This window comes from Kogia breviceps, chromosome 9 (assembly GCF_026419965.1).
Source record: "Kogia breviceps isolate mKogBre1 chromosome 9, mKogBre1 haplotype 1, whole genome shotgun sequence".
Lineage (NCBI taxonomy): Eukaryota > Metazoa > Chordata > Mammalia > Artiodactyla > Physeteridae > Kogia > Kogia breviceps.
This window is the reverse complement of record NC_081318.1, coordinates 103,473,933-103,501,306: the sequence shown is the minus strand read 5'-3', so window position 1 is coordinate 103,501,306 and position 27,374 is coordinate 103,473,933. Positions and strand designations below refer to the sequence as shown.

The following is a 27,374-nucleotide window of genomic DNA, read 5'->3' as shown; positions in this document are numbered from 1 at the left end:
AGTATTTGTTTTGAATGTTTCTAATTTGGGGGTACTTTCAAAATCTGATTTAATCAGACCTTTAAAAAATCATATAAATCAATAGCAGTTACCTAATTCTAAATTGAATCATAACTCTGAAAGAAATGTGCTATTCCAATAGATCCCAGGTAATCAGTGATATACCTCTACTTTCATAAAAGGAAGTAATAAAAGGTAAAACTAAGAGAAAAATGGAAAAAACCAAAACAAAACCTCATTTATTATTTTAACTCCCACTTAGAATGACCTTCTGTTGTACTTCAAGATTTAATGTTCAATGTTTATAAAATTATTTTTATTTTAAGAACGTCTAATTTACCAATTAGATTAATGTGTTTATTACTACCTAGAGACCATGAAGAGCTTATCTGTGATTCGTAACAAAACTTCTCTAACCTTCTGGATAATGGCCTGAATTCTGCATTTTTATATTATAGCGAGAGGATCTTTGATGCTTTGATTTGCATACACTTTGATAGTTATATTAGAACATTTTGTACATCCAGTCTCTTCCTGTTCCTTAATTTGGCACTTGTTCTATCAAACAGTTTTGAAAATGCAAATTATTTCACATTAAAAATATAAATTTTTATAGCATATTATATACAGTTTTAATACATTCAGACTCCAAAAGCATTATATACAGTTTCAATGCATTCAGACTCCTATAATTCATTATTGTTTTAATTTATCTGATTTTTGTGTCTGAGTCCATAGTCCAATCATTTGCAAACTCAATTAAGCTTTGTCTCAAGGAATTTTTACTTTTCGACAAATTATGTTACATTTGTACAGAAATACATTCTTAGTATATTATTCATTCATTTGATATATTTGCAAAATGGAAATTCATCCATTTTCTGAAAGCACTGAGGGATCGCTAGTCCAAGAGGTATATTGTGGAGTGGGATCTTCTCAAGTTTGCACTTGAAAACGTGTCAGTTTTCTAAAGCGCTGAACTTTTAGTTATTTTGAATATGACTTGGCAAACTATCTGTTTATTCTAGGACGATGGAACTTCACCAACTTTGAATACACTTTCACTCAGTTATGACAACAGTTTACGTATTTTACAGAACTGATTTTACATTATAATACCTGTCTAATGATACTTAAAGTGTGTCTCCATACTGCTAATGAAGACAATTATGTTAACTGGTTTGTTATTTGAGCTGAATGTACAGGAAATGCTCTATATGTCCCAGAAATCTTGGAGAACTGCCTTGAAAGGAATGGTACTAGTGCTAGGTTAATTTACACACAAATCCCACTTTTTCACATTAGCTCATGCAGAATGAAGACAGAGTCATGAGGTTTCATATTATCCTTAATACTTATTTCCTTGACTCTAAAAAGATTTAAAAAAACCATTCAAGGTGTGTTTATGCCTGCACCATTTGGAGCTGATACTGTATTATGACCCTGAATCACGTCTATTTCTCATTTTGTTAAAATCCAAAAGAACTAAATGGGTATGTAGTAAGGAAGGACTCTCCCACTGAACTTCCAGTGTAGACTGGAGCATACAGTCAAAAATTATGTCTAATATTCATTGCTACTACAAGTTTTCACCTCTTTTGCTCTTACTGGCATTTGGGAAGTCATATTAGGTACCACTAGCTGGAGCCCATCTCTTTATCCCCACATCAAGCCTGGTCATGTTCTTTATGATAAATGATGCCATCTGTGGGATAGGGGAAGATGCCGGCATGACTAGGGCAAAGGAGGGCCTGCTGGGGAGGATGGAGAAGTAGGGTTGAGGGATGTGGTGAGTTTTGCTGGGGTTTCGCAGCTGGGCAGAGATGTTTCAGCTGATGTAGCATGAAAGCGCGGCCATGAGGCTTGGGGGCACATGGTAGCAGGACTGGGTTTAAGGCATTTTGTCTGGGGTCAGCGTGCAGGGTGGATTAGAGTGCAGAAGAGGCAGAGTTGGGCAGGTAAGTATTAAGGAAAAGGTACTCTCTTGCTGGGAGATTCATCACGCTTAATGCAAAGTCAAGGGTCAGCAACCACATAACATAAAGTCTCGTCCCCTCTACATCTGATAATATCAAACCTCCTGACCATCTACTCATTCTGCATGTGCCAGTGCAAAACAAAAGGGGCATTTGTATCATTTCCCAGAACAGAGACACCATAAGTATCTAGAGGGCAGACACTGAGGCTTTCATCTCCAATCTCTATTCTTTGGAGTACAGTAGGTCTTATAAAATGTTTATTAAGTGAATGAAAATGAGAGTTTTCATCTGGAAAAAAAAATGGGAGCAAAACATGCTAGAGGATAGTTTTTCGTGAGCTACAAGTCAAGTGATAATAGACAACTTTAGGGGGACCTCCCTGGTGGTCCAGTGGTTAAGAATCCGCCTTCCAATGCAGGGGACGCGGGTTCAAGCCCTGGTCAGATCCCACACGCTGCGGGGCAACTAAGCCCGTGCGCTCTACAAGCCCGCGCGTCACAACTAAGGAGCCCGTGTGCCGCAACTGCTACCAAGCCTGCGTGCTCTGGAACCCGCACGCCACAACGAGAGAGAAGCCCGCGTGCTGCCACAAAAGATCCCACGTTCCACAACGAAAGACCCAATGCAGTCAAATAGATAAACAAATAACTAAAATATTTTTTGAAAAATAGACAACTTTAGGGTCCTGGCCATGTGTCATTTCCTCTGAGAAGCAGGCAGCTGGAACAATAGACTCTTCCATTTCCTTTCAGAAGTGTTATGCTGAATGAATACCTGCTACCAACCAGAAAATGCAGGAAGGGATTTATGCACTTAGCACTCTCCAGTACCCATGTGGGAGGGGAAAGGGTACATTATAGGTAGTCCTTGCATTCCTTTGGGTGGCAAATATGAGGCCCATGTAGATATTTCCTCACGCACCAGTATGGGATCTAGGAAAAATGCCTTCCATAAGTGCAAAAATGCCTTATTTTCAAAGAGAGCAGAAAATTTTAGAAAATGTAAAATAAGATACATGGTGATGAGTTTATACATCCAGAAATGTCAGTAGATCAGGAATCAAAGCAACAGATCGGTGGTAGTAATGTATCGTTCCCATCCTGAGGAATCGCCCAACACACCGGGGTACAAGAAGACTTGAAGAACTGGGTTAAGCAAAGCCCAAACTGGACAAGGGGATACAGAAGGGGTAACCATCCCAAAGTTGGAAAGCACGTGGAGGAGCCAGGGAGGGGAAGTTAAGGGCCACGGGCTGGTGTGGACGGCTGTTACCCGACTGCTCTACAGCTCCCTACTCACTGTCGTTTAGCACCCCATTCAATCCACATCTTTTACATGTGGCACATTCCTAAGTGAGGCAATGCAGCACCAGAGCAGAGCAGTTGAATTCCGCTTCATCCCGAGCAACAGGAATGGGAAAGGTACTCACGGTCCACAAAGTAAGAGCTGGCATCGATCTTCCAGATGATCTGGCCCCGATGAGAACCCGTGACTCCACGGTTTTTATAGTCCAGAAAGTTTTCCGACAAGACCTCATCTGTATTCCCAGGAAAGAAAGAAAGCAGAGTAGAGAAACACATCAGCTACCAGCAGATTTAGAAAAAAATAATAAAAGGGCAAAGGATATTCATGCCACCTCCAGCTCAACAGAAGAAAAAGCACCTGGAATCACAGAATTCTAATTTTAGAATTTTAATGCAGGAATCTCTTGCCCTCTCCTCAACACTCCTGGCAAGTGATCATCTGGCTGGTTCTTGAACACCTCCGGAAAGAGAGAAACAATTGCTCCTACAGCAGTTCGTTTCACTTTTTTTTTCTTTATTTGGCTGCGTCGTGTAGCACGCAGGATCTTAGTTCCCCAACCAGGGATCGAACCCAAGCCCCCTGCAGTGGAAGCTCAAGAGTCTTAACTGCTGGACGGCCAGGGAGTTCCCTCATTTCGCTTTTTTTTTTTTTAATATCTTTATTTGAGTATAACTGTTTTACAATAGTGTGTTAGTTTCTCCTTTACAACAAAGTGAATCAGTGATACATATACATATGTTCCCATATCTCTTCCCTCTTGCGTCACCCTCCCTCCCACCCTCCCTATCCCACCCCTCTAGGTGGTCACAAAGCACAGAGGTGAACTCCCTGTGCTATGCGGCTGCTTCCCACTAGCTATCTATTTTACATTTGGTAGTGTGTATATGTCCCTGCCACTCTCTCACATCGTCACCGCTTACCCTTCCCCCTCCCCATATCCTCAAGTCCATTCTCTAGTAGGTCTGTGTTTTATTCCCGTCCTACCACTAATCTCTTCATAACTTTTTTTTTCTTAGATTCCATATATATGTGTGAGCATACGGTATTTGTTTTTCTCCTTCTGACTCACTTCACTCTGTATGACAGACTCCAGGTCTATCCACCTCATTACAAATAATTCAGTTTCATTTCTTTTTATGGCTGAGTAATATTCCATTGTATACATGTGCCACATCTTCTTTCTCCATTCCTCTGTTGATGGACACTTAGGTTGCTTCCATGTCCTGGCTATCGTAAATAGAGCTGCAGTGAACATTTCGCTTTTGAATAGCTCTTACACGTGGGGAATCTCAGTGTGCAAACCTCCCTCCTAAAGCTTTCATTAACTGGTCCCTATTTGGGTGGGAGAATGAGGTATAAAGAAAACATCCAATTGTACTTTCTATCTGGGGCCCCGTTCTCATGGGCTCCATCCTATATGATGTCTTCTCCGGTCTGGACACCCATCAACATCCAACACGTGGGGACCATGCATGAATGTATCCATCCATCCTTCATGCAGCCATGCCTTCATCTGTTCATTTAACAGACACTTATCGAGATCCAACCATCTGCCTGCCAGGCTGGGAGGGTGCAGGGGCCACGGGGTTGGGCAAAACCTTTCTGAACTGAAACCACAAACAACTGAGGACACAGAGTTTAAACACTAAGTAAAGAAATAAGTGCATTATTACAACTTGTAAGAGGGGAGAGGAAGGAAAAGAACGGACTGCTCTGACAAGAAGCTACAAGTAGGAAGGCCGACAGGGGGTCAGGGGAGAGCTGAAGGATGAGAAGGAGCTGCCAGGGTGGGGATGGAGGGTGTGTGCGTGAAGGGTGGGGCAAGGCCCCCGTGGGGTGTCCAAGGCCCGAGGGGGGCGGAGCCTACCCTGTGTGAGCGCTGAGAGGAGCTGAGGGGGGCGGGGACTGTGCTCCTCCCCTCTCCTGCCCTTCCTCTGCTTGTCACCATTGCAGCCCACCAAACGAACGTCCTTCTTCAAGCTGGTGCCCAGAGAGCAAGGCAGCATGCTTAGAGAGGACAGATCTGTGCAGACCGAGCCGACTGCCTCCCCCTTGGTTCCGGACCTCATGTTTTCAGTGCAGGCGAAGACAGGAATGTGAATTTTATCTTAATCTTCGATGGGGCCCTTGCAGTTCCCACCTCACCCAGAAAGGAACCATCTGAGCTAAATGGATCTGAAGCTGTGAGACAACCATGTTTTTCGAGTCCAAATCCACTGCGCTGGTTGGGGGGACAGCCAGAACTCAGGAGCCCCCGAGGGGAGGCCCAGAGCCCCAGCTCTGCAGAGAGGGGCTAGCTCGTGGTTGCCCTCTTCGCAGCTGAGGTATTCTGAGGTTCACTTCCTGCATCTGGCTGCATTTGGAAAACAGAGGAGGAGGTGAAGGAGGGCAGAGCTTATAGCGAAAGGACCCAGCTCCAAGGACCTTTGCGCCATTCACCAATACTGTCATTTCTACAGCTGCAGGTCCTCATCTGCGAGATGGGGGGTGGTAATAACGGGGACCTCATGGGGCTGGGGGGCGTGGATTACGTGAGATGACTGGCAAACGTGCTTGTGACCTGCTAAGTCGATTACACATTTTTGGCTGCGTCTTCTTTGGCCGAGAGGATCAGGCAGAGTAACACCGTCTCTGCCTCATCATTAACAGCGGGAACTGTTTGCATCCCTTGGAAAATCACTTGTTTGCAAAATTTGTCTGTCTTTATAATCACAGTGTGTGCTCACAGCCCTGTTTGGGCTGCTAAGATGATTGCATAATACGTCTTTTACAGTAATTGCCTCATTTCTGCAAAAAAAAAGGCATAATGTTTTCCTAGCTCCCTAGGTCTTCAGTACCCAGATAGAGATTTGCCTCATTATGGCAATTCTCCAAGGAGAGGTATTTTCCTGAATCTATCCACTCTCATCACCAGAATATTCACTTTAATAGGCATGCTCAGGTATCCATATAGAATAACACCTAGAAAGGGGGTGTTCCTTCATGCACTAGGTAAATGTGTATTGAGTATTTATACTCCACTCTAGTCATTATGCTAAACCCTGGGGATATACTGCTGAACAAGACAGGGCCTAGGTTCTCAGGAAGTTCCGAATAGATTTGAGGATTTATTCAAGAAAAAAGAGGCAATTTCATTAGAAGATAGTGGGTATAAAAATGGGTTAAATATCAAGGAACCACAAGGGCACAAATGAAAAAAGGACGGGTGTGAGTAAGTGGGAAGAATCAGAAAAAAAACCAAAGAGAATGGCAAAGTAACACACATTATAAAGACAAAAAGATACATTTCCCTGTACAGGTTTAAACACGTTTCCAGAGACTGCCAGTTGGTCCTAATGAGCACCCCATTCATTATAACAGTAAAACTTCATAGCAAATATCATGCAAGAAAATAGAAGAGTCTGTATTCTTGCCTGGACCATCTGTGCTGAGAGGTCAGCTCCCTCCCCCCAGGCACGTATTGCCAATTGTTAGAAGTTACTAATCTTTGCTTGGGAATCCAAGTGTATTGTCAGGGTCAGATGCAGGAAAACAGGATCAGACCAGATGTTTTGTGCGGTAAGGGATCTTATGCAGAGAATTAGGTACTAGATACATGGACGCTAGGCACAGCCTCAGCAACTGCCCCTCCACCCACAAAGAGAGTAACCAGCTAGCGGCAAGCTAAGTAGGCTCCTGCCACCACCACAGGGCTGCCTGTTGACACCCAGGAAGCGAGTGACGGGACGCTAGGACACTGTGATAGAAAATCGTAATTTCTCAGAGCCATCCATGCTTGTGGCAACCACAGGCTAAACATCAGGAGGAACCACCCAGCTCACTTCCGCCTCCCCGAACTTGCACAGGTGCATCTAAATGAAGGGACCAAATTTGCATCTGGAACATGGCTGCACAGGAGTCTGAGAGATGTAATTTTCAGGGCCCAGCGTCTACACTAGAGGAAGGCACTGGAGAAGAGAAGAGGACCGGGATGGATGATGGGGACCAAGCCTTGCCCTCCATCACACTGAGGAATGGCAGCCCCCTGGCTCCCTATTGCGAGGTTCCCTTTTCTGAATCCTCGGTCATGGCACAAGTTTTTGTAGGAGCAATGTTTGTGTGATTACAGGGACATCTACAGCCGCCTTGAGAGAAGTAGTTAGGGTACCATTACTAGCTATGTGATCTTAGGCATTATACTTAATCCCTTTGTGTCTTTGCTTCCCCACTACAAAATGGGGATGATATTAATCCCAACCTCAAAGTCTGTTGTGAGCAATATATGAACTAATACAGGTAATGGTCTCAGAACAGTGTTAGACATCTAATAAGCAGCTATTTATATTTATAATATGGGCTAAAAATACAGCCCTCTACGGCAAAGCTCCACGATACCGTGCAAAACCACTAGTAACCTGAAACATTAGCTTAGGCCAGTACTATTTAAATTTTTCGCATTACTCATTCTGTACAGAACATATAGAGATGTATTCAGTTTCTCAAAAAAAGACTGTATTTGCTGGATGATACTTTTTTCTTCCAGTATGAAGAATCCTACCTCCTGCTCCACAGTTTACAATAGAGAAAAGATCTTTGCAAAATTGTGAATCACAAAGTTCTAGTGAAGCTTACAGAAACAAGCACATCTAAGAAACCAGGAGTATTTATCTTGCTTTGTCTTCAAAATGAAAACTAGAGCTGTGCTTCCTACACTTTAATCTATAATAGAAGAGTATACAACAGACTATTGCTGTTGAGAACAGAATGGACAAGTGAGCACAGAAGCAATTAGAGGAAGAATTGATCCACTACCTAAGCCCAACAGAAAAAAATACAACATTGCTTCCATTTCGCAGAGGAACTTGTGCCTTCTGATAACCAATCTCAGAAAAATCTCCAAGGATTCTCCCACTATCTCTAGACTATGGATTTACCAAATAGCAGGCCAGGAGATCTGGGGAGAATCTACTTGCCTTTCACAGTACAAAGCCAAGGATGTAGAATCTCTGTTCTCTTGTACTAGGAAGGGAATCTAAGGATAAATGGCAGGGAAGGCCCTAAAAATCAGTGCCACTCTGTTTTCTGTGGCTTTTCACCCTCAGATTGTTTCTTTGAATACAAGTATTCTCACTCTTTGTGCCATAATTAGGAAGCACAGCTTCAACTCTTCTATATTCTAATAGAGTGCCTGATGTACAAGAAAAACTTCAGTTCTTCAAGAGTTGATGTCCGTAAGGAAGCATTCTGGGAGTTTCTGTGTGCAGGTGTCTAGCCAGAGAGAAAATTTTAGCTTTCATCCTAAAACATTACATTGTAAGGCTCAGCACATTAAATACTTCTTAAGGGCAAGGGTTGGGTTTCTGTACTTACAACTTCCCATAACTCCTAATGTTTGGTTTTCCACAGTGGAACACCTGACAGGCAAATATTGGGAAATAAGGAAGTGTATATGCTCAAGAAAGTATAGGAAATGGGTAGGCATTACTGAATGAAAAATTGCAAAACTATTTCCTAGTAATACTGATGACTAGCGAATCTGCCACTGTACTTGTTTTTGACCAAATCACAAGCTTCTGCCCGTTTACTGACAATCAAGATCTCTTTCCAGGTCCCTGTGGGTTTGGTAAGAAGCTTTTGTCTGTAACGTACAACCGAAACAACTGAGCACACGTCTAAGGGCCACGGTTAGGCTGAATGAAGCCTGGGAATTAGGGTAATTTGCCATAACGCATCCGGAGACTAGAGCTACCTGGCAAGTTAAATCAAGACGCATTTATTGATCAACAGGCAGTAAACGCACAGTATCTCACCAATTCCATTCAATGATCCTGAGAAAGTTATTTCTCTATTTTGAAGACTAGGAGCCTGAAGTTCTACCTGGCCGAGGCCACACATGCTGCCAGGGGCAGAGTATGATTCTAGGTCGGGTCCAACTGTCCCTGGAACCCCAGGTTCTCTCCCCTTCACCGTGCTCCTCTAGTTCAGGAACCACTCCATAAGTGAGGGCAACCGGATGCAATCTCACTGTGAAAGTAACGGTAACGCTTTCCTTGTCCCATCGCTGGGTTCCTGGCTGAAGACAGCACTGGTGACTCGGTGACGGTGTCAGTGAGCAGGGCCACACATCCCCTTCCAAATCCAGATATCTCACTCACTACGGCAGGAGAAAAGTCACGTGTGTCCGGAGAGCTCTGGAGGGCAGAGCTGAAAGCATCACAGACCTGGCCTCACGGGGGCATTTAGGTTGCCCCCTGATGTGGAATGGCCCATCTGTGATATTGCACCCAATTATGCCAAGATGTCCTCGTGGTCATTGTAGGGTCTGCCTCCAGGGTAGGCGGCTGTGTGGCATTGGGAACCCCTGACTTGGCATTTCCTCAATTGTGAAATGACACATTAGGTGAAATCACAGAGCTCTATGATTGGCTCTTTGGCAAGGCACGGCAATTCTGGAAGGCGAGTTACTAAGGACCCACCAATGATGAACTTTTAAGATTCACGGAGAATTTTGGATTTGGAAGTTGCTTTCGAAATGCTACGCTGCCCAAAGTGTTGGCATTTTGCATTAAATCACTTCACAGTTATATATGTGCAGCTACTGTGAGAAGAACAAACTGTCAAATTGAGATTCTCAGAGGATGAACCGTGTTTACTTCTGTCTCAGCCAAAATGTCATGTTAACACCAGATCTTGTTCATTCATGGAGCTTCTGGCCACTTCACCCCGCCGAACATCCCTTCCTTCCTCAGACACCTGATCTCTCTCGTCTTCTATGACGTGGTCCTCTGGTTCTCATCCTACCTCTCCACTAAGCCCCCATCTCCTTTTTTTTTTGTGGTACGCGGGCCTCTCGCTGGAATGGCCTCTCCTGTCGCGGAGCACAGGCTCCGGACGCGCAGGCCCAGCGGCCACGGCTCACGGGCCCAGCAGCTCCGCGGCACGTGGGATCCTCCCGGACCGGGGCGCGAACCCGCGTCTCCTGCATCGGCAGGCGGATTCTCAACCACTGCGCCACCAGGGAAGCCCCAACCCCATCTCCTTTTGGAGTTCCTCTTCTGCCTCACTCTCTCTGATAGGGACCTTCTGGTGCTTTCTTTCTACACCCAACCCACGAGTGAATTCTTCTACTCTCAGGGCCAATTATCGCAGATCTACACCCCAGCCTGGATCTAGGGCTGAGCTCCAGATCCATCCATCCCTTCCCCATGGATGAAGGTATCCACCTTTCCCCCCTGCCACACTCCTACTCCAGCTGTTCCTTGGCTTGAGAAATAAATGCCACTGACACCACGGCAGGAAGGTACAGCTGTGAAGAGCTGCTTCAAAACTAGATCTGGGGCCCCAAATCTAATTGCCTAAGGGGCTGAACAAGTAACCATCATCATTAAAGTAGGGATAGGTGACAAGGAGCCTGTGACAAAACTGAAGGGTGCAGGCTAGTCTAAAGGGGGAAGTTAATGCTTGACTCCAGCCCACTAGAGCCACAGGAATTATGGGCTCAGTCAGCCAAACTGAGGGCTTTTGCACAAGAAGCTAGAAAGGTGGGTTTCAGCGAGAAATCTCTACTTTTTTTTTTTTTTTTTTTTTGTGCTAGGCGGGCCTCTCACTGTTGTGGCCTCTCCCGTTGCGGAGCACAGGCTCCAGACGCGCAGGCTCAGCGGCCATGGCCCACGGGCTCAGCCGCTCCGCGGCATGTGGGATCTTCCCGGACCGGGGCACGAACCCGTGTCCCCCGCATCGGCAAGCGGATTCTCAACCACTGCGCCACCAGGGAAGCCCTCTACTTTTTGAAATATTGACAACTAACCAAATTTAAAACAATATGGACTAAACAAAATGTGCTTGGTGGTCTGTTCTTTTGCAGGCTCTGTTTGAGACTGATGGTACTCAAACACCGATTCCAGAACTATCTTTAAAGCCAATTAAATTTTACCTGTTTGGAAGTCCAATTTAGTTGAGTAATCCACTATTTGTGTAACAATTTCAAAAATTATGTTTTTCCACCTTTACAGTAATGTGCGTATTGTAAATACACTAACCAAACTGATTGCAAAACCTTCAAAAGAGCCAAAAACATTTCCCTGACAGCTAGTTAGTCAGATAAGAGCTCCCAAATTTTATCATAAAAATGATCCGGGTTGTAAAATACTCATAACAATCCTTTGGTGTCTTTGATAGTCAGTGATGTTAAATCTGGCATTGTGTGTCTGAATGAGCAAATGTTTTGCTGTACAGACTGAATGCAGAAGGCCTGGCCTCTGTTGAACTTGAACCGCACCCTCACCCCACCAACAATTACAACCTTCACTTGTGGATTTAGGAGCGTGGATGTGTCCATTTTCACCACATCTGATTCCACCATGTAAAATACACGAAATACATTTTCATGTCAATTTCTCTTCCTAATTTCAAATTTGTGAGATTTATTTTCTCCAGTCACTCTCCTCTCAGCCGGCACAACTGTTCCTTAGCCTGCGGTGGGCCGGCTCTCACTGTCTGTATCATCCATTATGTCTTTGGAATACAAAGCAGTAAGAACCTTGAAAGAGCAGTTGAAGAGAGGTCTACGATTCTGTTGAAAATTCAAGTGAAATTTCCCTACATACATGTGCATACCTTGGTTGCGTATACGGTGTTGCTTTGGTCTTATAGACACATGGATTTAAAAACAAGCTTCTCATATTAACTTACTCACAAGCAGAAGAGCTTCTAGAGTTGCAAATGGTAATGACATTTGTGTTCAGCTGCACCTCGTCCTGCTGTCTCATGATTCTTTTCCACTGAATAGCGTTGGCAGGTGAAGCCTCACGTGCGGCCCTCCGTGTGTTAGAATGTGGTGTATAACACCTCTGATTGTGAATTGTGCGTTTTAGTGAAATGATCGCGTTTGCTGAAATAGTAAAGCATCTGTAAAAGTGAATTATGAATTAATGTGCTTGTCGGATGCCCAAACCACACTGCTGAGACCATTATTTCCGTGGCACTAAGTGCTGTTCTACTCACCGATGAGGTACATGCCAATCCAGTCCCCAGCGTCCACTTCCTCCTTTATGTCCCAGTGGATCACCAGGTCCTGCGAGTGCCCTATGTTGTAGTAGGAGCTGCTGACCATGAGTGTGGAGCGGCTGTCTGAGGTGACCAGGTCGGTGTCGCTGGTGGAGCGGGGGATGGTGACAGCGCCATGGGGGCCGGTCCTAATGGCCATGCTGTGGAACTGGCCCGGGTTGTAGCTGTGGCGGAGGGGCTCCTTGCACCGGCGTCGGTTCTGGGAGTTTCTGGATGGAGATGCCATGGCGGCCAGGCCTAAGAACCTGTTCTGGTACAGATTCTGTCGGGGTAAACAGACAGTCAGCGGGGGCGGGAGATGCCGGCTACACCCTCAGTCACTGCTTTCACAGGGAAGGGAGGATGTGCTGGGGGAAGCCAGCTGGGACAGAGCAGCCCTTTTAGGAAGATTTCAAACAGACATAGAGCATCTTCCTCAGGGCCAATGCTGTAGCTCTGGTTCATGCGGGGAAGGCAAGAGCTAAATGCACACTCACCAAGGGGCCGTGCATTTGCACTCTGCTGGGCTCTCAGCCTCCTCTAGCCTGCTTAGTACTAGAAGGCCAGGAATGTCTGCAGAATGGCCCTGGAGGTGTGACCACCCCCAAACAAAGTGCCATCTCTTGAGTTCTCCAGCATAAATTCAATTGGATCCAATTTTACCCTTCTTTAGGGTAAATGATAGTTATTACCGTTGCACATTTTAGTGACCCATGCAGCGTCCAAGACCCTACACACAGCTCAGAATTAGAGGCGGTCCCTGCTGGGTGAGGCAGTCACTTTCTCTCCATTTACAGCTTTTTCACTCTATAGAATGTCTCTGGACCACCTGAAATTCCTATAAGGATCTCAGATATCCTAGTAATCTTCAAACACCACCGTTTTCACTAAAACCCAATCTCAGAGGACCATGTCTCCCTCAGAGCCAATGTTATTGTAGAAAACATTGCATCTGTGGAGGAAGAAAAAATGCATGGTTTTTTGTTTTTTTTTTGAGGTACACAGGCCTCTCACTGTAGTGGCCTCTCCCATTGCGGAGCACAGGCTCCGGACGCGCAGGCTCAGCGGCCATGGCTCACGGGCCCAGCTGCTCCGCGGCACGTGGGATCTTCCCGGACCGGGGCACGAACCCGCGTCCCCTGCATCGGCAGGCGGACTCTCAACCACTGCGCCACCAGGGAAAGCCCACATGTTTTTTATTGTTTACAGCAAGGAGTACTTAAAAATAGCTGAGCTGATGCAGAGCAATGACTCGATTGTTTTGGAGGCAGATAGCTTTGAAAACATGGGGAAAGGAGCATCCTATGGAATTAGAACAAGGGATTCTTTTCTGAAACAAGCAAGGGTGATTTTGACTTCATCAAAGTATACTACTATTGGGATTTAAATGTACATTTTGGGGGTTCCTGGCTATAAAAGTACATGCTGTTGTACAACAATAAAACTTTTGTTTTCAACAAGAGAAGATTAAGGCCTTAAATGTGTTGAATCATGCAGTTTAGATCCCAGAGACTGTAACTTATTATACACATCAATTGCAAGTTATTGATTTTTTTGTTTACCAGCCGCAAGGACCAGACCCCGGCACCAGTCTACTCTTCAGATTATATAAGTCTATTTAGCAGTAATTTAGGCCTATACTTTTTCCATCTTCCAAGACCAGAGCATTTGTAAAGAGTCTATTAACCCGATTAAGCACAGTGTTGGCATTTGGAGTCTTGGGCCTTAATGGCCATATGGCAGGCCTATTCATTCATTATCTGAGTCTTTCGTTAGGAATTTTTCTAGCCCCACTGGTGGTAACCATGGAATTACTATTGGTGGAAAAGCCAGACTTCAGAAAGCATCTCATCACACTATTGGTACCATATGTCCTATGGTTAAAAAAAAAAAATGCTCTTCACTGCAACAGTATGAAAATAGATGGACCGTGGTGTTTCCTGGAAACCAGTCCCACCTCTCAGGAAGGCAGGCACAGCCTTGAGCCCAGGAAACACGGACAGCCCAGCCGCCTGACAGGCACCCTGCCTTTCCAGGGCAGCTCCAGGAGGACCCCAGCAACCTGATCACCCTCCAGGGGGCTTCGTTCAGAGACCTCTGTAAAACCTCCAAAACAAGGAAGGCTGTTGCTAGAGCATAACCTTTCTTCAGTTTACACGTACTTTCTGTGCACTAGTAGCATCTTACGGTATTATCATGGAGATTAAAAATGACTACTTGAGGCTTCCCTGGTGGCGCAGTGGTTGAGAGTCCGCCCGCCGATGCAGGGGACGCGGGTTCGTGCCCCGGTCCGGGAGGATCCCACGTGCCGCGGAGCGGCGGGGCCCGTGAGCCGTGGCCGCTGAGCCTGCGCGTCCGGAGCCTGTGCTCCGCAACGGGAGAGGCCACAACAGTGAGAGGCCTGCGTACCGCAAAAAGAAAAAAAAAAAAACGACTACTTGGATAAAACACAGACCTACTAGAGCATGGACCTGAGGATATGGGGAGGGGGAAGCGTAAGCTGGGACGAAGTGAGAGAGTGGCATGGACATATAGACACTACCAAATGTAAAATAGCTAGCTAGTGGGAAACGGCCGCATAGCACAGGGAGATCAGCTCGGTGCTTTGTGTCCACCTAGAGGGGTGGGATAGGGAGGGTGGGAGGGAGGGAGGGAGATGCAAGAGGGAAGAGATGTGGGAACATATGTATATGTATAACTGATTCACTTTGTTGTAAAGCAGAAACTAACACACAATTGTAAAGCAATTATACTCCAATAAAGACGTAAAAAAAATAAAAATGACTACTTGGGATTCAACGAGATAATCAAGTATATCTTATGAGTTAGACCAAAGTATGGGCAACTTTGGAGCAGCACCTCCCAGTTTCCAAGCTGTGTATCCCTGGACAACTTACTTGATCTCTCTGGTTCTCTATTTCCTCATCTGTAAATGGGTTGCTTTCCAAATTTAATGAGATAATGCAAGCCAAGCTCTTACTATAGTGAGTGCTCAATAAATAAAAATCTACTACTAAAATATTCAATACTACTGAAACAGAGGTCCCCGGCAGTCAGCCAGGCTCCTGCAATGGCCAAGGGCCCCCTCACGCTGTCCCCAGAGACTCACACTTGAAGTCATTCAACAGCAAACCTACAAATCATTCCCAGTCACGCCCCTCCAGGTTTCCTCTTACAGAACTGAAGTTGCAAACATTGCACAGGCTAGCATGTTTGGAAAGGTGTCCTATCTACCAAGTTTTTGATAAATCTTCCCTTTGCTTTCTGGGTAAATAAACCTCCTTTTATTTGTCAGGTTACTGCCTGAGTGGGATATTTTTGCATTCATGTTGAGCCTGAGAGATTTTTATACATGTCATGTCAGTCAGGGTCTCAAAAAAGACTACAGAGCGCTCTTCTTCTGTTGAAGACACTTCTGCTGTGGTATTATTATTAGAACTCCGTGGAAACCAGACACTGTCAAATTACACCAGTGAACACTGTCCACATGGTGGGAACAAAAGCATAAAAGGAAACATGAGTCAAGGAAGACATTTGTCAGTAATTTACTAGACTGGAATAATGATATTTGCCTGGTATTGGAAGGGCAGCCTCAACGCTGCTCCTTGAAGACCGCGCTCCCCTCACCCCACCCCAGCTTTGCCCACATCCTCCCCACTCATACTTGCAGGCAGCATTTATATTCTGCTTTGAGGTTACGCTCCGGCACCAGCTCTGCTATAACGTCTCCTTACATCCTTTCCCATTCCCAAGAGAGTGGGGCTTTATGCCCCATGATCCCACAGGAATTCCACTGCCCTGCAAGGATTCTCATTGTATTATTGCTAGTAGACCTGTCTGTGTTCTGCCCTAAACCATGAAGACCCTGAGGCCAGTGTTTCCTGCTGGAACTGTATGACATCTGGCACACACAGAGTAAAGTGCTAAAAACTTTAATTCATAGAATTGATTTTATTCAAATATGTCCCTTCTTGTTCCAGAAAGGGCTTAAGATGACTAATACAAACAGATAAGAGACAGAACGATGTGATAAGTTAGTAGTAGATGGTGCAGAGGTGAAAAAATAGACAAAAAGTTACCTAGGAAGAAGGCTAACGTCAAACTTTAAGCTGTCATGTCCTAAACAGGTGTGATTGTCAAAGGCTCACGACAGCTGCTTCTGGAGTGCAGCAGGCGGGTAGATGGTTCCTAATGTGTGGTTCCTTTGTGGCCATGTTTCCCCCAGGTTTTCACACGTGTTTAGTTTACACTATAGACTCATCCGGCTGGAAGCAGCAATTTAACCATTCTCCCTTCACATCTGAACTGTGGGAGACAGATGAGCCTCTGTCCTGTTTTTAAATCGCCCTGGACAAAAGACCACTCTCTTCCTAGACAGTGATTCCAATGTTTTACAACCTCACAATTCTTGTTCATCTCTCAGGCAAATCTTGTCTGACAGAGATCTCCCTTCTTTCTCCAGGCTCTCCCACTTGATGGATGACGAGGAAGTTAACTGTATCACTAAAGTTTTCCCAGTTTTTCCTCCAGCCCATCAAGTAATTCAAATGTTCTTTATCTTCTCTTACACTGGTGATAGGTAATAGACATGGATAAGAAAACCACAAGAATATTAGGAACAGTTTCAGTAACATTATCATTTTCTAATTATTGGTTGTAATCAAGGGCACCTACTTATGGGCTATGCTGGGCATAGATTTTAATTGACCCTTGAAAAAGTAGGTCCAGTGAGTGAGCCAATGTGTGAGGCGCTGGAAACAATCTGACCACACTGTGTTCTGCTTAGTAGGAAGTGAGATTCCATGGGCTGGTTTTTGTCTCTGAGGGTCCAACAATGATGTTTTGTTTACTTGTTTTGCATTCTGACTTAAATAACTTGCAATTGTGGAAATGTTTTGAATTAAGTGATATGTTCTTTGATTATTTTTTTAAATCCTGGAATAGGCCTGTGTGTTTAATCTGTTTAGTATGCATTATAATATATTAGCAAAAACAAAACCTTCCAGAAGGAGATAGAATCTTAAAAGCAAAAAAACCATCACTTCTAGGGAAGGAACAAGTTGCTATGTATATCCTTTTTTTTTTTTGTTAATTTGAGGAACATACGGAGAGAAAAGATTCGGCTGTGTCAGTTTCTAACTGACAGAGTCATTAATAGCTTTTCTGTTTTGGAATATAAAGCCGTCAGTGAGTGCTGTCTAAGAAGTGAAAAGAAAGTGGACAAAAGGCATATCTAGAATAGAGAAAGTGATTCTTAAAAATTGCCTCTACCCTCAGAAATCAAAAACTGTGAGTGGAAAACACAGGCCCTGAAGGAAACTTCATTAAAGTATACAGGATGAGGTTATAGAAACTGGCATTATTTAGCAGGAGAAAGAGCCTAAGAGTTTTTTGAGTGCATGGACAGATTTTATTTTGAGCAAGTAGCTGCCTGAAGCTTTCTTATCCTACACTCAGATCTTGTTATGCTAACGGGGGGGGGTTATGGAACTTAAAAAAATTATATAACTTGTCTCTTTCTACAGTGGATTTGAGAAAATTTACAACAAAAGAAATGTACAAGGAAATAGAGAAATACAAACCAGACAAAAATCGGGAAGTAGCAATAAGAAAGAGGGTAATAATATTAGGAGCATTTACTCTGTGTAAGGAACTTGGTACATTATCTCATTAAAACCCTATCAAGGGCTTCCCTGGTGGCGCAGTGGTTGAGAGTCCGCCTGCCGATGCAGGGGACACGGGTTCGTGCCCCGGTCCGGGAAGATCCCACGTGCCGCGGAGCGGCTGGGCCCGTGAGCCACGGCCGCTGAGCCTGCGCGTCCAGAGCCTGTGCTCCGCGACGGGAGAGGCCATGGCAGTGAGAGGCCGGCGTACCGCTAAAAAAAAAAAAAAAACCCTATCAAGTATCACTCTCCCCATGTTGGTGAGAAACCCAGCTCAGATGGGTAATAAACATTCCCAAGGTCACGCCTCTTGCAGCAGGAAATAGGGATTTGAGCCATTCTGTGTGATTATAAGTGGGCACTTTCACCACTCGTAAGCACTCTCTCCAAATTAAAACACGGGAAGATAAAGTTGCAATAATTGAGACTCAGGTTCTCCTCTGAGGTTCTTGGCAGCCAAAAGGATAAAGGAAAATGTAATTCTCACGATCAGAGTATCGGAATTTTTTTCTCCCTCCAAGTTCTTAATAAGATGCTTCATTTTTAGCTTTATGTAGGGGACACTACATGACGTGGTGAACAATATCTTAAAAGAGGATCTTTTTCTAAAATCACAAATATAGTGGCTGATTGCTGGGATGAGTCTTTGACAAAAGCTGAGGTCATAATACAAAGAGAGTTTAACAGGGGCTGAACGAATGGGTTCAGATACTGTTGCCTCTGATCGAATTCAAAAGTCCCCTTGGCTTATTGCACCACTGATGCCCCAACCCTTCTGCTCTCAACTCTATCTGGTCTCAGTCCTGCGTCTCCCTCTCTGGCCTTGATGCTGATAAAATAAATGTTCACGTATTGAGGCGTGGGGAGGTCATTCTGGCTCGTACGTGAGTTAACTTGAATTTTACGCTAACCAGAACAGCCTGTTTGTGGCCTATCAAACATACATTGTACATCTGCTTTAATTATTAAGGAAAAAGGCACATTGACCAGAAGTAAGGAATGTCCACGTGAAACATAAAGATGAAATGTCTCCCTTCCTGGACGCCAATGCTGGACCTCCTTCCACGGGAAGACTCCCTTCCCAGGTGCCAAGGCCATACCGACTCTCTGTGTACGTGCTGATCTGTTTTCCTGGAAACCTTGAAGGAATGTATCCCTGACCTGTTTGGTGTTCTTTGTTCTAAACAAGACACAAAACTGTGCTGAAATCCATCTCTGGAGCAGTTCCTTAGAGTTGTCTGAGAGGCTGCCTTTTGGGCTGGCTCATATAAAACTCTTCTCTATTCCTACTAGAGATTGTTGATTGATTATTTTCACTGACAGTGCAAGTAAACCAGAGCCTGATGGACATGTTCTCTCTGCGACTGTCCTGTTCACCTACTTCTCGTCAGTGTCCCTCCACGAAGACGCACATGTCAAGAGAGTGTGGTCCCTGCCTAGTCCCTTTAGGTCTGCACTTGCAGCTAAAGTAGTGCAGGGCAAGGATGCAGTGAATGTTCAGTGAACGAAGCAGTGAATGAATGAATGAGTGGGCGTATGCGGGATGCAGGCTGGAGCGTGCCCGCCCCCTCTGTCTCGGGGTCACCATGTGACGCTCTGTTCCCTGACCTCAGGAACCCATCTCAGTGCCTCTTTTGTCTCCAGCACGTGACTTCGGTGCCCAGAATCCCCCGAGTTACCGGTTCCCGAATGACACTGGTCAGAAGGGAGAGTTGAGGACAAGATGAAATACCGCCCCTGGTCGGTCCCCTTCTCCCGTCTCACATCCTGACATCTGAGTCCCATCCGTGCATTCCTATCTCTGCTGTTGTGAGCGAGACTGTGGGACAGAGGTGGGTGTGAGGGGCTGAGGTGACCCTGACCCCCACCGAGATGGCTGTGTACGTCTCAGGAGGAGAGTGGGAGGCGGCTACGATAGCATCATCTCTGTCCAACTCTTCAGCTCCTGGGCACCCGTCCCTGACACTGTGCCTCCAAACTGTGCTTTTAGCCTCAAAGCCTTGTGCTGAAAACCCTTGTCTTTTATGCTGGCCATTGTGTACGAGAGTATCGCGGAGTTACATAAACCAAATTGTGTGGGCTCCTTTTCTGTGAAGGAGAAACAGAATCCCACACGTTGCTGGCTGAAAGGGAACGTTAAGCAGAGAAAAATTTAATAAGCAAAGGAAGCCAAGTCAAGCCAGGGAATATCCGCCTAGGAAGTCAGGATTTGAAAGACAAGTGACTTGTTAAAATGACAGTCAACACATCATTTTAGGAACACAGAGCTTTCTCACTGAGGACCAAGTCCCCCAATACGTCTATTAGAGTTGCTCAGCCCCACCCCACTTCCCTCGGGCCCCACTTTCAGGGAGGAAAGTCTTCGTTTGTGGGTCAGATGCCTTCTCTCTGCTCACACCTAAGAGCACCCACGAGGGGTGAGCAGGACGCCCTGCCACGCTTTGTTGGCTGTGTGCCTTTCACCGCTATGGTCAAGTCTGGAATTTCTTGGTGAAGCTCTGGGTCGCTCTGGAGGTTTATGCTTGGAGGTGTTCAAGAAGCCAGTTGTCAAAATTTGGGCAGTGTGTATAGCCGGAACAGTGGGCAGAGGGGCTGGAGGTGAGGGGAGACAGGAAGGGGGCAGGAAGGGGGGGTCTTCCCATGTTTTTTAGGAGAAAGTCCTGATCCCTGGCACCTCCTTCTGTTCTACGTTGAAAGGAAAGGTCCTTGAAAGCGGTATTCCTGTGTGTGTTTGTGTGCGTGTGTGTGTGAGACAGACAGATGACAGACAGAGAATGAACGGGCACGCCCAGATATGCAAAAGGTCCTGTCTTTCCCTTTTCAATGTTAAAGAGGTCTGGTTCTTCCTCAGGACGGTCCCATCCTGATGGATTTTGGTCAAGTTCCTTCTTTACCTATTGACACTTGCAGGAGAAAAGGAAATGCTTTCATCTCCCAGAACCACAGGGATGGTGACGCCAGGTCCGGGCACCCAAGCTCTCAGGGACCCGGCTGACCAGCAGGGAGGCCCCTGGTGGAAGTGCCGGGGAAGCAGAGCGTCTGCATGTCCCCAGCGCCCTCCTCCTGGCATCCAGCACTGGGCAGCCACGAGGAACACCCCGATCCCCCGGCAGCTCTGCTCCCGGAACTCAGCAGGGCTCCAGGACACTGGGGGTGGTGGTGTCTCTCCCACACCCAGGGCGTCCTGTCTCCCGAACCCAACCCAAAGAACAGAGCCATGCAGACTCCCAGAGTGAGTCGCGGGGGGTGCTGCCCAGCCCTGCTCCTGCCCGCTAGAAGCAGAGGCCCCCAGAAGCGCAGCATCAGCACCGACCCAGCAAGTGAGCAACAGAGTCTCGAGGGAACCCGAGGCCCACGGCCTGCCTCGCTCAGCACGGACACGGGGCTCGTGGAGGACGTGAGGCACCGTGTGTTTCCCTCCTACTTTCATGATCCCGATCAGCTTTGCCAGCTAACCGGTAATGCGGCCAGGCAGTGAATACAGCTGTAAGAAGGGCATTTCAGGAGGGTTTCACATGCGGGGCTAAGTGTGCATACATATTGGACTTAATACCGAAAAGTAAGTGATGATCTCTTGTGGAGGTTCGGGGTGCTATATAGATGCTTCCTTTTAAATTCTTCCGCCCCCTGGGAGGTTGGAGCCAGCATAGTTGGGTGGATGTTTCAGTAAACTCTGGGTTTTCTTCTCCCTTCCTTTATCCCGTTCACCGAGCAAATGTTTATTGAGCCATTAGTATGTAATAGACGCTGTGCTCAGTACTGAGTGTGGAGGAGAGATGAATTAAACAGCGCTCCTCTCCTCCAAGGGTTCTGTACAGGAGGCGCACGTCTAGGCAGTCCGCTATGACACAATGACCGGGGCAGGCAAGGTCCCGCGTGGGAGGGAGACAGACGCTGGCAAGGACTTCCCAGGTGGCGGAACAGAGAGGCAGTATTTGGGAGCAGTCGGAAGGTCGCCAGCTGGGCAAGGACAGAGAGGGAGATCCAATCCAGGCAGAGGGAACTCGGTGTGCAAAGGCACAGCTTTACAGAAAAGCACGGTGTGCCCCTGGATCGAGCAGAGCTTCTCCCAGCTGCCTGCCAGAGAATCAGGCAGCACTGCTGGAAGGGTGGGAGGCAGGTCTCCCACGCCGCACCAAGACAAAGGACCTCCTCCCTTGGAGGATGGGGAACCACAGGAGACGGCTGATCTGGGAAACACTCCAATTTGCTCACCTTAGAAGCGTCACCCTGCAGCAACGAGGAGGAGAGCAAGAAGCCTGCTGTGTCTGGGGGAGCTTGTGCTAAAGCAACTCTGAAAGTCAAGTCCATGTGGAGGGGGAAGCTGCACCAGTCAGATGGTCCCTTAAGTCTAAACCCTCAGTACCATCTGCGACGTAGGCACTAAGTCTCATTGCGAGAGGAGGAGAAGCAAATGGAACAACATACGTCCTGGGTCCTTGAAAGGGGGTGTAAGGGCAGAAGGGCAATCTGAAGGCACCGTCATGGAGACCTGGGAGGTGCCACACACGGCCTCTTTCTACTGGGATCTCACCACCGTTGCAGTCGTCCTGGAGTAAGTAGGGCAGCGTCGTGTACCGTGCAGCGCATTCTAAGACAAACGGTACTTGTGCCTAATTTCACTGTCACGAAACTCTGCATCACTTAGTAGCACGTGCTCCAGAAGACTCTGCTTCTCGGAACTAACTGGGAGAAGTACATCTCAGGATTTTTGCACTCTTCGTTTGCAAAGCTTGTCCAACACATCAATACAGAGTGAATCAGACCAACTTTCTGCAACATACGGTATTTGTAACCTTATCTTGCCATAGAATTCAGTACAAAGGCTATCCTTCCTGGTTATATAGCAAAGTAATGTTACCAGTGGTGACCAGAGCCAGTGAATAGGCATGTCAAGTTAAACACACACGAATACTTACAATGTGATCTGTGCCACACCGGGGACGAGGCTCTGGGCTAGCTTCTATCTAGCGCTAAGAAAGCTGCATAAGCAATCATTTCAGCACGGGGTGACCAGCCAACAAGTTTGGGAAGATACAAAGGATAGGGAGAGAACTACTCATTGTGTCTGATGAGGAAGGAAATGAAGACTTTAGGGAGAAGCGGAGAAGGTATATTTTAGACAGAAGGAATATATGCCAAGGCACGAGAGTTATAAAGCCCATCCACGCGCGTTCAGGGGACAGGAAGGAGGCCAGTGTGTCGGAGGCAGGATGCTTGGGGCAGGAGAGGGCCGTTTCTTCTGGGGAGAGTGAGCCCTTCTGAGGATAGGAGAAGACGCAGTAACGGGCTCCCCTAAATTGTGCTTTCACCAACGCTGTGAAAATGCTACTGAACAACTTTCTTCAGGAGCAACTTGGTAGACGTTTCTGCCAAGCTACTAGGGGAAGCTACTGGGAGGGCAGATGGATATTGCACAGCCGTCACCGCAGGAGTACGGGAGGTTGTCAGCACTTCCTTTTTCAGATCACCTATCGGGACAAAGGAAGGCACCATCTTGGACTCCGGCTCTAACAACGGTGCCAGTCGTTAGGACCGTGGACCATAAAGACCCGTCGTCAGGACGCAGAGGAACTGAAGTAGCAGCAGCTCTTTGCTTCTGTTATCATCTTGCCCAGCGGGAACACATCCAGACCTGATATAAACTCAATACCTGAGACCACTTTTGGAAGACAACTCAGGGCAGAAAGGAAGAGGAAGACGTAAATGGCATCTGGCAATATAAATGAAATGCATCTGGCCTCTCTCTTTCTGGTTCATATCCTTCCCTCTGTCTCCCTTGAGAAGTGAAAAAGGCAGTTCATATCCTGGATAATACACTCCTTCCCAAGTTCCTTCCTTGTCATTCTTGTGGCCACTCCTGTGATAGCTGTAGCCTGCATTACTCAATTCCAGTTCTAGCTGTCACTCATTCTCTTATCCACTGCACACTGCACCAACTCAGCACCCAGGCTATAAGCTGAGGACAGGCAGAGATGGCTTAAATCAAGGGTTATCTGTGGAAGAAGAAGGAAATAAGAGACAGCTGGTGCTATGAAAAAGGAATTAGGTGTATCTTCAGTAATTTAGGATGAAATGATTGGGACAGCTGAAACGATAGGGAGGAAAATCAACCCAGCGGAGAAAAGAAACTTAGCTACTACCTTTTAAACACGCTCACATCACGCTCGCTACCGAAATTCTTTTTTTTTTCGCTACTGAAATTCTTGAACAGCCTTCACAGAAAGTCCCTTCTGCCTTTTGTCATACCAATTAATCTTTCGGATTTTTCAGAACTAAAGAGAAGGGACAGTCAATCGAGGCAGCTTGGAGCCTTTGAACTCATGGGCAAGAGCTGGGGATTTTAGAGAGTATTTTCCATTTTACAGACTGGAGAAAAGGAATGATTTTTCTCACAGTCATCTCTTTCGCTTGGATGCCTGGGACCATCACCTGAGCTTGTCTGTGATACAGAAAAGATGCAGCTGCCACAATGAATGACAAACGCCACTGCCTGTCCCACCAGTTCCTGGGGGAAATCTTTGCTCAACAGTACAGTATGGGTTTACATAAAGTCTAACACAAGTTAATTTGACTCTCTCTAGCCATCACCAGAAGGCAAACTAGATGATTATCACCTGGCTGAGACAGTTTTCACCCTGAAGCTGATGCCTAGAAGTCGAGGGTCTCGATGATATGGTAATATATGCCAGAGCACTCACTGCCGTTCCGATTACTTAAAAGACAAGCCTCCTACACCCGGACAAATAGAAACTCAGAAGTCTCAATGATCTAGATATTTTAGAATTTTTTTTCATGGGAGGCTGGAATTAATTATTCAGATAACGTCTCTAATTTTCCATTTTCCCTTGCAGGCAGAAAACATCAGAGATGAAAGTTTCGTATCCTTCCAGGGATGTGGAAGCAGCAGACACGGCGCTCACTTGGTGGGGCGGCGGCGACAGAGAATCTGTCATCTGCCTGGGCTGCCATTCAAACTGCTCATTAAGCTTTTGTGCAAAGACCCAAGAGACAGCGGAATTAAAAGGCAAATGAAAAAATGAAGTAATGCAGGTTTCTGAAAGGCTGTTCAAGACGAAACATTAGTTCTGAGGAAGAAAGCACCACATGGTAAACATTAGTTCTGAGGAAGAAAGACTCATGGTAATGAGTCCTAAGCGCATCCATTTCCAAGATGTTAGCTTTGTTCTTTGCAGGCAGCCGTCTCATCCCCGCTAGTCCTGGGAAGATGACACGCCGCCCCATGTCAGCAGCTTAATTATGACCCACCCATCAGAGGCCAGCATTTTACCCTCCATGAAAATTACTCCAAGGTCGTTAAAGCCACATGTCAGGGTGGCATGAAACTGCTAAGACTGCATTTCCCAGACAATCTTCATTTATTTATTCATTCAGTCAACAAATGAACGTGTCAAACACTGGAAAATGAATCCGAGTATAAGCTGTGGCTTGTATCTGCCCTGGAAAGCCAGGCCACACTCGTATGAAAAACTAACAACGGCCCAGGGCATTCTCTGGAGTCTTATCTCCCCAACTGCCAAAGTAAGCGTTGCCAAGAAGAAACACAAATGCAGGGCCAGAGTAGGATGGGTCTTCCTGACAGGGAGAACGGTGCCTGCCCAAACGTAATATAGAGGATCCAGGACACGTACTTTAAGTCCTACCCAATTTAGGTTTTTAAGAAAAATACTGCAATCGCTGTTTTCTAGTGGCTCTATTTTATATGTGTTTCAATGGACATGTTATCAACACACTGAAGAAGGATGCTTAGAGCCAAACCCAATGTAGGTACCTCATGTAGCTCAGAAAATACTTCTCTGTCTTGGAATACCCATCGAAATCTGGGTAGCAATTGTCCTTTTTACCTGTAGGGCAGGGGGAGGCATGGGAAGGATCCTTGCTGGGACTGGTGACTAGAAAGCCTGGCAAACCATTTTGGTGAATGGCTCCTTCTGTGTATTATCTGAACCATCTCTCTTCTTGGCTACCACATCAGCACTATCCCTAGAGAATACCGGCCATGCACAGCAAAGGGAGACCGATTCCACATAGCCTCTGTTCTACAGGATGCAAAAACCATCTGAAAGATGATAAAAAGCAGTCTCTATAATTAACGCTTCCATCTGCTGATTAGGAAGAGTCAGAAATAAACAAACAAAAGTAATTGTGGCATTTTGACAAGGACTTGAATACCAGGACCGAACTCTGCCCTTGCTTTGATCGTATATAATTCAATTCTGTTTAACAATATCCACTCAATATCTAGTCTTTGCAAAGCTCTGGGCTAGCTGTTTAAGACATGATCCCTGGTCAATATTAACTGAGGCAGAAAAAGCTGACTGTATGAGATGAAAACAAAACTAAAAATAAAACAAATGGCCTGACTTCATAGAGATTCTAACTCAGCAGGCTGGGGGGGGGGCTCAGACAACTGTAATTTAACCAGCCCCCAAAAGGGTCCAACACTGTCTCTAATGGGTGGTGGTCACAGAAAGCTGCAAAGAGCTGGTGGCCATTGGAACATTTTAACAACTGTGCCTTCAACAACTTGAAGGCATGCATCAGACTTGGGGAGGCAGAGGATGCAGAAGGAGGTGGTTTCCAGCCAGAGGCAGAGCTACAGAGGCTGCCACGTGCACCCTGAAGGCTGCTCTTTAGAGGTGCCAGGAAGAACCTTGGAACGGTTCCTTTCTAAATGAATTCGCCAGCCTTAGTTCACATCCGGGCTCATTTCTCAATCTAGAGTGGGCGAAAGGGCCATAAACCTGTCAAGTGAAAGTGACATGGAAAAGTTTGCCCTGGACCTGAGACCACCAGCGGTGGACGAGAGCAGAGACTATCCCTAGCACTTCTTTTAGCCGGAATCGCCCCACCTCAGATTCCAGCTGCGCTGCTGACCTCAGAGCTGAACATTTGGGTGTGTCTTGTAAGGGCCGCAGACCTTGTCTTCACCACTCGGCAGACGCTGCCACTGCCTTTCCTGGGCATCAAGAAAAGTCAAGCCATATTCTGCAAATTCCAAGGACCTGAGGGAGTCCAGAGTTGGGACTTTTGAGTATAAAAATGATACATGCTAACACGTTGAAAAATACACAAAAATTAAAAATTAAATTTAAGTAAATTTAAATTAAAAATTTAAAAAAATTCACACCCCCATAACCATGCCACACAGAGGCTACCAGAGTGGTCATCTGCCAATATTTCCTTCCATTTCTCTTTATGCATTTTGTTAGATAATTGAGACCACACATTTTTGTATTCTGCTTTTTTTTTAAACATCTTTATTGGGGTATAATTGCTTTACATTGTTGTGTTAGTTGCTGCTGTGTAACAAAGTGAATCAGCTATGCATGTACATATGTCCCCATATCCCCTCCCTCTTGTGTCTCCCTCCCACCCTCTC

At 46.0% G+C, this 27,374-nt stretch overlaps 1 protein-coding gene across 9 annotated transcripts in view; it reads right to left on the bottom strand.

The window, feature by feature from the left end:
* The window catches only part of HECW1 (HECT, C2 and WW domain containing E3 ubiquitin protein ligase 1), a 463,589-nt gene that overhangs the window by 230,368 nt on the left and 205,847 nt on the right, over window positions 1-27,374 (bottom strand). For all 9 annotated transcript variants that reach the window (XM_067042890.1, XM_067042895.1, XM_067042893.1 and 6 more), the window contains 2 exons: window positions 12,267-12,591; window positions 3,409-3,516 (listed from right to left, as the gene is read on the bottom strand). In XM_067042890.1, the coding sequence (XP_066898991.1) occupies window positions 3,409-3,516; window positions 12,267-12,591 (433 nt within the window). The remainder of the gene's footprint in view (window positions 1-3,408; window positions 3,517-12,266; window positions 12,592-27,374) is intronic.